At 31.8% G+C, this 13,016-nt stretch overlaps 1 protein-coding gene across 1 annotated transcript; it reads right to left on the bottom strand.

The window, feature by feature from the left end:
- Positions 1-2,587: 2,587 nt before the first annotated feature.
- Positions 2,588-5,984, bottom strand: LOC139518904 (toll-like receptor 13). Its single transcript, XM_071310579.1, has one exon. It carries the CDS (start codon positions 5,925-5,927, stop codon positions 3,792-3,794), a length of 2,136 nt encoding a protein of 711 aa, XP_071166680.1. The 5' UTR covers positions 5,928-5,984; the 3' UTR covers positions 2,588-3,791.
- Positions 5,985-13,016: the final 7,032 nt, after the last annotated feature.

Below are 13,016 nucleotides of genomic sequence, written 5' to 3'. Positions count from 1 at the left end.
TTAGTGTAAAGACGTCATAAACAGCCAGAGAAAAACATAACCTTGTTAAACATGTTATAGCGGGATCCCAACCCTCTCCTAACCTGGGACATTGGAATAACAGTACAACATAAGAACGAATAAAAAAAATCAGTTGAAAAAGGCAACTCATCAGAAGTACACAAATACAAGTGGACGTGTATATCAATTTCATTTCAAAAGCACACACGACGTGTCAATCTAGTACATAGGTGGGTTTATATTCGTGCAACATTTTCATGTACTCGTCTTGAATATGCATGTAGTTAAACAAAGGGCGTTAATGACTCATTCAAACACCAATACTACAATCTTTGCAGTTTCACTCCTGTTCATATTGATTATAAACATAGAAAACAACGTTATAGAAAATAACTGACCCACTGACATTTACTTTGGTGAAATTGCTACCCGTTGATTTATAATTTGACGATGAAAAAGAGACCCATTCCTGTGGCACGTCTATGTATTCTTTATAAAGAAGGAACCACATACCACGATATGAGGCTGTCAGAATAAATGTCGAGTGTTGAAGATTCACAGTTAAGCAATGTATATGTAAATATAGCGCAGGGGATGCAAATTGTCCCGTGCTAACGATTTTTAACACCAAGTTCTGTAGATAAAATGTTATGTTGATGTTAACACCAGCACTGCAGATGTAAAGTATAGCGATGTAGATATCTAAAAGCTACCTATTGAGATGTCAAGATAAGCGATGTAGGAATAAATTTTAGCTTTTGAAGATGTCAATTACACCATTAGTGACTTTATAGCTTCATTGCAAAACTGCATCTCAAACACTAGACTATTGATCTCCAGCGCTAGAACTTTAATACTTTAAAAAACACACAGTTGTTTATTATTTAGACTCTATTACAACCAAAGATCTCTGTAGAGGCTGCTGTCATAACTACAGACAAGATTTAAATGACAGTTGGAACGTTTTGACAATTATATATGTAATTAATACTAAGCTATAGTTGAAAGTTTCATTCACCAGAAGATCTCAACATTGTTCCGGAATATCTCAACCGATACCAGAAAATCTCAACATGACATACTTTATAGCATATTTCGCTTAATGCAATTATATAAGTAAAGAAAAAGAGCAAACTGTAATTTTATGTTTATAAGGTTTTAGAAAAATACTTATTCACTGATATATACGTGAGCTTATCAATGATATCGCTGTCATTTTGTCAATAGCCGACTGCACTTGCCACATTTACCTGCTGGAGAAAAGTCATTCCGATGTCATTTGAAATCAGATTAGTCCATTTTATACACTGGAGAAACCCTAATTCAATTATCTATGGCATGACATTCTCCTATTTTACAAAAAACGCATTGATTTTCAGTAAATTGACGAAAAGTCGACCTACCCTATGTTTATTTTGGATAATTGGAACCAGAAAAGCTCAACAGGAAGTGCCAGAATACTTTTTTCCGTCTCAACCATTTGATTAAGATTAGATGGTTTACCAAGCGTGTTTTCGATTTATGAGTTTGACTGTCCCTCTGGTATCTTTCTTCCCTCTTTAAGTAACAAATGTAAAACATATCAAAGGTGAACACCAACAACCTGAAAACCATCACAACAACAAACTAACCAAAACCAACCACAAATTTATCAGACAGCAACAGATGACAATCACTAAAAGATACTTCTGTATTACCAGGAAATTACATTCGAAATATATCAGTTGTCGACTGATTAATATAATTTGTTTTTATTAAGATTTCTATTCATTCGATATTTTTTTACAGATCAAATTACATTTATGAAACTACTAGAAGTCGTCATAGCAGCTTCATCAATATCATAAATTACAGATATCATCTAGATATCTTTGCAATCAACATATTGAAAGTATGTGGTTTAACATTTTAAAGTTTTAATGATTTCAAGTGATGCATTGCCATTGTTTTCGACTCACTGATTTAGGAAACGGCTGTTAAGAATGAATTAAACCATGACAATCTGGCGGCTGCGACGACGGTGTAAACTATTTGTCCAAAGCGTTATTTTTCAAAATCTAGAAGATCTGGATACTTCAATTTGTATGCATATACCTTATGTGACAAAGTTTTCGTCCGTCATATTTCATTTTTCCTTGACCTCATTTTCATGGATCAGTGATCATGGATAGAGTTACGTGGTCACGTTTGGACATCAGATACTATAATCAGTAGGTCAACTATATTTTGAGTATGGAATGATTGTCAGGTGTACATGTCCGACTGTCAGGCTTCATCTAAACTTTATCTCATTTTCCTGGTTAATTTAAATATGTATGTTTGTTTTGGATATCTTTCTCAGATTCGATAAGAAATAGGGCCATTATATGGGAGCAGTTACATTATAAACTGCAATGCAATATTACATGAGTGTACTTCTAAAAATGAAAAGCGAACGGTTGTCTCATTGCCACTAATACCACAACTTCGTCTATCTATAAATAAATAAGTATAATATACAAATAAAAGTATTCATATAAAACAATACAAAAGATTCACATACAAATAAATTAAATGAAGCAAGCCCAAATGAAATAACAAAATACACCAACTTTACATTTTTAATAAATATACATAGTAAACTTCATTTTGTGTCTCGACTTGTGGATTACTATTCGGTAACGGTATATCTAGAAGACATTGATGCTTCATACATTGTCTTCAAATACCTAATGTTACGAAGTTTCTGTCTATAATTTTTCATTTGTGCTTAAACTCATTTTCATAGATCAGTGTTCGTGAATAAAAAAAAATATGGTCAAGTCCGTCTCTCAGATACTATAAGCAGTAGGTCAACTATATTATGTGTATCGAATTATTGTTAGGTGTACATACCTGACTGTTAGGTTTCATCTGAACTTGATCTAATTTTTCATGGTTAATTGAAATAGATGTAAGCTTTTTTCCCTGTTCTCTGATGCTTAATGCAATAGGGTCACTATATTTGTTATATGGACTGATTGTAAAGATGTGCTGGCTTACCAATTGATGTTTAAAACAACATCAAATGCAGTTTTGTGAGTTTATATATTGTATTTTTATCTACTAAGAAAATACTTTTTTTTTATGTTTAGTAAGAAATGAAGGATTGATTTCTCTCAGAAAAAAGGTCCATGTGAGTAAACTATAGAGATAATAATAGCTTTTGTATTTACTCAATGAGACAAGTGAACTGACAAAAGTTTAAATATATTGAACAAAAGGAAATTATTCTTTAGAAAAGTTTCATTTATTTTGCAATAAAGTATTCCGTCAACAGCATGTTGGTGACGGACGGACGAGTATATATATAACACTTGTTATAAAAACAGATTTTCAGAACAAGAGTGCCCGCCCGACCTAGACGAATTTAACATGTTAAAGTGGTTTTCTACACTAAAATATAGAATTCTAATAAAAACGCGCACATTTCGTGAGTGTCAAAGTAAACTGCCATATATATTACCCAACTTCTGAAAATGAAAAACGCGCGTTTAGCATTCATTGATATATTTGTTTATCGAAAATGCGTTCTATCAACATGTATCGAGTTTAATCCTTAAAAGAGTACAAAGTTACATTTTTTATGACTTTGATAACTTGGTTGTCAATCTAAGTACATCAAGTTAGAAATTTTATATATTGAGATGAACTTTCATTTTTGGATAAATACATAATCTATAATTTACAATGTTGCTGAATATGATCAGTTTCCGAGTATTTTTTTTACTTTTATACTACTTCCTGGTATCTATGATGAGTTTATTTAGGCTCTACGGGGTAGTTGTAGGAGGATCTTCAAATGGTTTCCCGACGGCTTTCGTAAAGGCAGACCAAAACAAATCCTCGCCTAACCCTTTTTTGTATCGTAGATGTGGGGTCGTGTCAAGTAAAGACTTGATAGAGTTAGTCATATGACTTGAATCTATTTGACTGTACATTATAAGAACTAACGCATCTTTCCCATGGCTTTGTCTTCTTTCCTGTATAAAGTCTAGTTCCCATTGGAACCCTAAACCTTCTGTTAAGTTATTCGATATAACAACAACTACTTTCCAGCTTTTGCCACCATACTTAGTAATATTGTCTATGATACGTTCTCCAACATCAAAGTCTCGCTGGGGAATGCAAACTTTTAAGTCCTTTTCTTCTAAGTGTTTCAGGAGTTCTGAGTGAACCCATTGCCTATCCAAATCACTGTATATAATGAAAGCGTCGAATTCAAAACTTGTAGAGGAATTTACTCTGATATATCCTTTCCTTTCCTGTTTGGTAACTCGAAATAGATAAATCAAATTACGAATGTTTGCATGACAATAAAACATTAAAACTAATAAAACAAGAACAATTGATACAATAACGCTAATTATTGTACAAATCGGACTCCATGATAAACAGTCGGCATCTGTTGGCTTATAGTCCATGAGAAGGAAGTGTTTCTTGTCCTCAGGGTATTCGCACCTGTAAAATTTTGGCCAATGTTTAAGTATTTTAGAAATATTTGATGAACGTAAATAATCAACAAACCATTTCTGAGCACATGTACAACAGAATTTATTTTGCGATATATCAAATGAGTCCAACGACTGCAATAACTGGATCGGAAATGATGATTCGTTAATAACTCGAATGTGGTTTCCATTCATGTATAGATTTCGTAAGGACGTTAGATTTTCGAACACGTTTCGATTCCAATATGTGATTCTATTACCCCTTAGATGAAGGGTGTTTAAAAATGGCATTCTTTGAAATAATCTTTCTGGTAATTTCCTAATAAACGATGCTTGTAATCTGACTTCAGTCAAATTCGACAGTGGATAAAATATTTTCCGAAATACAACAGGATCGTTTGTCATATAATTATTCGATAAATCTACTTCTTTTAAACTCGGGACATATTTGAAAAGTTCACTAGGGTTGTAGGAAAACGTTTTCTTTGTATTTGAACTCTCAAAGTTGAAATTATTTTGAACAAATTTTAATGCTTTCAAAGAGGGACATCTAAATGCTGTTGATTTAATTTTTGAAAGATTATACATCCGATTGATCGATAGCATTTCTAAATTTGTAAGACGATAGAAAATTTCATTTTCTAAAACCAAAATACGGTTTTCATCCAGTATAAGCTGATGCAAATTTTCTAAACACACAAAAGACGCTGGGTGGAGATTTCGAATTGCGTTATCTGTCATATCAAGTCGAGATAACTTGGGTACTAACGACCGTCCTGTTTTATCTGCACAGAAATTTGGAATCTCAAATATATTATTCGAAATTAGAACTAGATTTATAACCGAGTGTAAACCACGTGCATTTAGAAATGCAAGTTCATTTCTTTCAACACTCAGTGTGTGCAACTCTGACAATTCGGACAGCTGACTGCTATTAAAATTCTTCAATATGTTGTCGCCAAATGATAGTTTCTCCAAGGTGTGATTTCTGAAATCAGAGAGGAAGTCCAAAGGAAGCATACTCCATCCATTGTTTATGAAATACATTGTTTGCATTCGTACTTTGTTTAGATTTTGGAATGACATTTTCAGAGAAGAAACATTTAAAAAAGTTTCATGTGATATTTTCAAATGTCTGAGGTTATTCATTTCCTTAAAGGCATCTACCGTCAATACTTCTATTGAATTGTTTATGAAGGTTAAACCTGTTAAGTTATTGTTCGACACATTTCGAAATGTGTCCATACTGATATGAGACAAGAAGTTATTTTCCATTTCTAAGATCACTACATAACTCGGTACTCTTGGAATATACATTAAACGGTTACATCTTGCGCGACTATGTTTTCTACTACAGCTGCAGAATTTTTTCAAACAAGGTGCATCGCTCTTTTCTGTCCGAACTTGAATATAATTGTACCAAATAAAGCAAAAAAAATATAGCTTTAGAAATTCCATTTCAACCAGAGCTAATGCATTGACATAAATGATATTTATTTGTTTTTGTCATGAAATAGTCTATTATAGATGCAGCTTCCTTCCGAACCATCCCTTGATTGAAACCACTCAAAGTCATAACGTCATGTTTGTTTTTCTCACACCGATGACAAATATATTACTTCCTTATGTAACTAAAATCACAAAACATTATTCAATGAATGTGAAAGGGGTTAAAAAGGAGTAAAAGATAAACGTTTGTGTCATCGACCATTTAATAAATTACCACGATAACTTAAATAAAATATTCGAACGTAAACGTTTCTTCTCTCTCGCAAATATTTTCTAAAACCACATGATACACAAATGTTTTCAAATTGTAACTGGCAATAATAATGTTTGGCACGTCCTCTTCAAACGATCCATTTTATTCCAATCGAATGAAAAAATATTGTTACATCGGCTAAAATAAAATAAATCAGTAAAACTGTTTTTCCCTTGCAATATAAGCAAATAAGAGAAGCAGCTAGAGCAAACTCACATTTTGGTTAATATAATCACGTGGTCAATTCTATGTAGTATGCAGTACAAGTAAACATTGCAGGTTTTGGTTATTAAGTACTGTTGAAAATGTTATAGGATCTTATAGATTAAGAGAAACTTTAATAATTCACAATAAACAAAAAATACAAACAATACCAGGTCCACGAATAAATCACCATATCCGGAACATTTTATTCTAAACTGTCCTCATTTGAATCCACATATTCAAGTTTTTTAAACATAGCAGTACTGATATATGGCATTTCTTTTGTATAAATCCTTTATTCCCAAGGGTGAAGAGGTTTGTGGAAGTGTAATGGATTAACATGATTTTCAATGAATAAAGTATCAAGGCGAGATAGTAAAAGTGAGAACGATTTATCTCTAATTATCAACGATAATATTGAAATAATTAAATAAAGTACACAATCGTATTTCAACACCAAGACATGAAATCAAATACAACACAAATACTTTGTAAAGTAAACAACAGAAAAATGGTATGTAAACTTCTCTGAAACAAACCAACAATCCACCTGTAGTAAATATTCATGTATTGATCATATTAGCTAATGTCAGTAAGTTAATATTGAGAAAAATGACATATGTAAGAACTGCTATTTGGCTTTTAACAGGTTCAATCAATGTGTGTAAGAAATCGACTGAAATCAATCAATTGCTTTATTCAAACTAATAGGTTTGTCTATCTTAACCCTTTACACCAATATTTGTTTGAATTTTCAAGACAACACGGACATAATTGTCAAAGGTAAGATAAAAATAATGATAAAAATGATAATGAATATAGATACAGTAGTAATATGGAAATCTATAGAAAGGCCCAGTAGATATACTGTTTGCTTACTTTTTTATTTTGTACTGAGAAACATAATTCAATAAATTCAATATTTACACCTGGTACAAATAAAAGTAGATGTAACATGGTTACTTATTTACAGCTCATTAAAGACCGAAAAACAAGCATGTGAGCAGTTACAGGTTAGTATACTGTCTTCAACAACAAACCAAACTTATACCGTATAACAGTGAGGTTATATGAGATCATATAAAAATATTTGCGTATTATAGTTTGCTGTAAAAGGTATGACAAAATGTGAAACAATTCAAAGGAGAACACTAACGACCTGACAAAAACCACCACAACAAAAAAATGTGTTTTATGAGACAGTAATTGACGACAATCACTTAAAGGAGAACTAGCTACGAGATATATAAAAAGTCTAAAATATGATTGTTTTTGTTCAATAATTAATGACAGTGAAATAGTGAAATAATTATTCGCTTTTAGCAGCCAGTATGCTTCAATTTCGTCAAAATAAGCCAAGACACGTTGATGATAAATTATTCACTTGCAAGTGAATAATTCTATCTCAATGAATCTGTATTCATGTGAACTTCAATTTAACCTCTTAGCTAGAGATGTATAACACTTGAATTAATTGTGTATAAAGTTATTTAAAGGAAACAAATGTGAACATTGAAAGTGAAACAAAGGTAACTCATTTAATTGACTGATTCGGTCAACAAAAAATATTCTTATACAGGTAAAAACAATGATGCACATGTATTTTTAATCTATAATATAAAATTAAACTGACATAGAACAATCCAATAGCATCCAATAGCACGAGTTCCCTTAATCTATCTATATCTATAATTATGTTTACATCGCTTATATGGTCATCGGATGACTATGGAGGTCAACTCGATAGTTAATTAGATGGCGTCTAGACTAAACTACACACTTAACGAAGCCACGAATGTTCATTCCCGTGCCCAGTTAATTGTTTATTTTAGACTTTTAATAGTTTGGATAAATGTTCTACATTGTTTAAAATCAAATATGAGGATTTGAGTCAAATCGGTGAACATGAATGTGACAGCTAGTGCCCCTTTTTATGAAGCTTCTGTATGACCACGAAATTTCACCGGATGAAAGATATTCAAATTCTGTATTCGTTTTTGTTTGAGCTAATATCTATGTTCAGTCTACAGCAAAGTTTTTAAAAGACGTCAAGTTACTTTTTCTAAAATTTATTGAATTACTAGAAGTTGTCACAGTAGCTTCTTCATTATCATATGTTACAGATATCATCTAGAGTGCACGTTTGACTTATCAACTTTTACATTATTGAACTTATATAGATAAGAAAATGATACTTTCTAACGAATCAACATATCCGAAGTATGTGGTCAAATATTTTGAAGTTTACATAATGAATTATTTGAGCCTTCATTGTCATAATATTCTACTCACTGATTTTTAAAACAGCTGTTTAATAGAAGAAAAAAAACCATCTTCTTACAATCTATTAATGTTTGTTGGCAGGTTTCCCTTTTTCATTCATTTCTTTTCATTTCTATCTATAATTCATTTTGATACAGTATCTCCAAGTAAGTGTTAGACAAATATCTTAATATCTAAATAGAATTAAATGAAAAGCTTCCTGAATTTTTCACACAGTACGTTTTCCTATAAGTCTCATTAAAACATACGAATTTTATCTCCAATATGGTGTAAATAGTTATCAAAGGTACCAGGATAATAATTTAATACGCCAGACGCGCGCTTCGTCTTCATAAGACGCATCAGGGACGCTCAGATCTAAATAGTTATAAAGCCAAACAAGTTACAAAGTTGAAGAGAGCATTGAGGACCCAAAATGTGTGCCAAATACGACAAAGGTTATCTAATATTAGGTAACCCATATGCTGCGAAGAAAAAAAACCAGACTACACTATATTTTTTCTAATCGATTTTGACACAAAACAACATGATAAAAAAATGTTCTTTCATCATACTTCCGAAAGAGTTAATTAAAGTGAAAGTACATAGCAACAATACAAAACATCGGATATCAAGTGCATAACTCGAAGAACGACAGATACGCCAAGGTAAAAACAAAACAAAAACAAACAACTGTCAAACCTATACATAATAAAACTAACGACTGAGCAAGACGAATTCAACCAATAAAACATAGATAGACTCAAATGATGGAGATGACACACATGAACTATCTTACCCTTAAATATATATAACTTACATAAAAGTTTGAAATGAAAACGCAATTCAGGATATAAACAAAGTTTTTCCGAGAGAAAACACATTTAAGAATACATTGGAAAAAAAATCACAAAATAATAGACAGAAAAAAACAACTTGATTAACAAACTCAATAATTTCAAAAAGACTGCCGAACAACTTTTTATCATAGACTTTAGTAATGTCTAACTGATCTGATAGAATTTGTGTGCATACTAAGCATTAGTATTTGGCATCAATTATTTTTTTTCATTTGTCAAAGAACACAATTTCTATAATATTAAAGTTTTAGCTCATTTTGAAATTATTTTAATAGCATTTCAAACATGTTGTTGAGTTTACAAGAGTTTTATATATAACTGTCTTTTTTGTAAAGTCATTGTTGTGTAAAGGTATGGCAGTATTTCTTTTCCCACGTCAAAAGTCTGTTAGGAGTTCATATTGAAGGTGAATTATTGGTTTATTACAAATTAATAAATGAATCAATTGGCTTTTACTTGGATTTCACATTTTCTTCACTGTGATTACTCAGTGCGAAAGACGTTTAATTACATATACTGTTTACACAAGAATTATACGTTTTATTCAAATCAAGATGAATAAGATCGTTGTAACTTGTTTAATCAATTAATCATTATTGAAAAATAATATGTTTGAAGGTTCGTTAAACATAATTCTGGTTTTCTGTTTTGTACAAGGTCTGCTTAATTAGAAAAAAAAACATAACTCAAGTGCTCTGGTGCTGATATATATATATATATATATATGGTTCTTAGCAAAATTTTCTTGAATTCTCCGAACTTGGTACTATTTCAGGAATAACTAAACAAGAAGACAAGGGGGCCGTAGATGAAATTGTCTAATCTTTTAGGTTTCTTTTGGTCAAAATACACTTCACGTTTTTATGTCTTATACTTCTTTGGCTTTTAAATTTCAATGACATTCTAATCTTTGAAAATGTTTTTACTGATCAAACAACCTTCAGAAATGGGTAAGGTTGTCATGTTCTAATTTAACCATATGAGGTGTGGGCTAAAAAAATGATACAAAAAACAAATTTAGAGAACAACAGCAAAAAAGAAAGGATCTAAAATGTCTATGTCATTTGGACTTAGGCGGAGAGTTGTCTTATAGGCAATCATATACCACATCTTATTTTTTTTTATCAAACCACTATTCATTTATGACTGTTGAATATTTGGGCCTTTCGATGTACTAAAAATATGCAGTGCAATATAATTTCCTGCATTTAGACATACCATAATGTCCTTTTATCCTTTTCTATAAGTACTGTAAAATTTAAAGTAGTGCGTTATTATGCTGAAATTGGGAATATGTATCAAGCAATGTTTTACAAGGAATACACACTAGTAAACTATATCATGAAAAAGCATTAAAAATTATTGATCATAAAATCGCTTCATTAATTTATAAAAAACGAATCAATTCTATATTTCTTCACAGTATGAAGTTGTTCATTTGATCGAGTAAAGCCATCAGTTTATTTCTGACAGCTATTGGTTGCTTATGTTTGTTGAGGATGGCAACAAAGCGTACTTGCATTACGATAATCTCCATACTCATTACAGGATTGGCATTTCACCGAGGTAAGGTTACATTATATGTTAGATTTAAAAATATAAATGGTTTAAACGTAAAATTATCTAACATTACCAAAATTGGTTATGAAAACTTTAGAATTTAAAATGTTTGTAGTACAGATTCTTTTGAGAAAGTGCATTGCAGGCCATATTTTTGGGAATGTTTAATGAAGGTGGTTACTCGGTCGAAGCTCCGAGAAAAAAACGGACAAAAAACACGAATTTAACAGTCTAGTTTGAAAAGACTATTTATAGAATCAGTGATATAGGCAGAAGTTTATGGCATTAAACGCCCGCTTGATGAAAATTTTCCTTATTTCAATTCTAAAATGGAAGAATTACAATACGAGCTCGGAACTAAACACATTTATTCAAAAACCAGTTGTTGGCATGACACGGGTTATGTTCTTCTCATATATGTTATGATGGTATGATACTAAACCCCTAACGGGAAGGATTGTGCCTGATGTTCATATGATGAAATCATAATCTTTCAGTCAGTTTAATTGAAGTCTGGAGCTGGCATGTCAGTTAACTGCTAGTAGTCTGTTGTTATTTATGTATTATTGTCATTTTGTTTATTTTCTTTGGTTACATCTTCTGACATCAGACTCGGACTTCTCTTGAACTGAATTTTAATGTGCGTATTGTTATGCGTTTACTTTTCTTCATGGGCTAGAGGTATAGGGGGAGGGTTGAGATCTCACAAACATGTTTAACCCCGCCGCATTTTTGCGCCTGTCCCAAGTCAGGAGCCTCTGGCCTTTGTAAGTCTTGTATTATTTTAATTTTAGTTTCTTGTGTACAATTTGGAAATTAGTATGGCGTTCATTATCACTGAACTAGTATATATTTGTTTAGGGGCCAGCTGAAGGACGCCTCCGGGTGCGGGAATTTTTCGCTACATTGAAGACCTGTTGGTGACCTTCTGCTGTTGTTTTTTTCTATGGTCGGGTTGTTGTCTCTTTGGCACATTCCCCATTTCCATTCTCAATTTTATTAATAAAAGCAGTTTGTAATGACCAATTACTTTGGTTGAAATTTAATTTATTGTGTACTAACAAATCAATGAACAAGACATTTGTGTACTGTTTAATGACAAAGAGCTTTGTGAAATGACTAATGTTATGAGCTAGACAATTTTGTACTCACTTATGTTATGAGCAAGATAATTTTGCACTCTCTTATGTTATGAGCAAGATAATTTTGTACTCACTTATGTTATGAGCAAGATAATTTTGTACTCACTTATGTTATGAGCAAGATAATTTTGTACTCACTTTATGTAATAAGTTGGACAATCTTGTACTGAGTAATGTTATGAGCAAGACAATTGTGTACTGACTAATGTTATGAGCAAGACAATTGTGTACTGACTATTATTTAATGTTATAGGCAATTTTGTGCTGCCTTATGTAGTAAGTAATTCGAATTAGTACGTACTAATTGGTACCGCTTATGAATAATGTATGGACTGGAACAAATAACAATACAAGATTCCTCAGTAAAGAATTTCATTGTAAAAATATTTTTTTAAGATATCATGAATCAAATCTATTGTTTAGACTTTTTTTCTATTGGTGATACACATGGGTTAAACGATAAAACGATAAAACTAAAACTGAGAATGGAAATTGGGAATGTGCCAAAGAGACAGCAACCCGATTAAAGATTACAAAACAGCCTTATGCCTCCAATGGGTCTTCAACACAGGAAGAATATCCTGCACCCAGAGACGGTCTTTAGCTGGCACATAAGCAAAATGTATACAAGTTCAGTGAAAGTGGTCGTAAACTCAAACACATATATTAATGAAAGAAAATTTAAAAAAAAAAAAAGACAGACAAGACTAACAAATGATAGAGGTTCCTGACTTGGGACAGTCGCAAAAACGCGGCT

The sequence above is a fragment of the Mytilus edulis genome, chromosome 4 (genome assembly GCF_963676685.1).
Source record: "Mytilus edulis chromosome 4, xbMytEdul2.2, whole genome shotgun sequence".
Lineage (NCBI taxonomy): Eukaryota > Metazoa > Mollusca > Bivalvia > Mytilida > Mytilidae > Mytilus > Mytilus edulis.
This window is presented reverse-complemented; position numbering and strand designations above follow the sequence as displayed.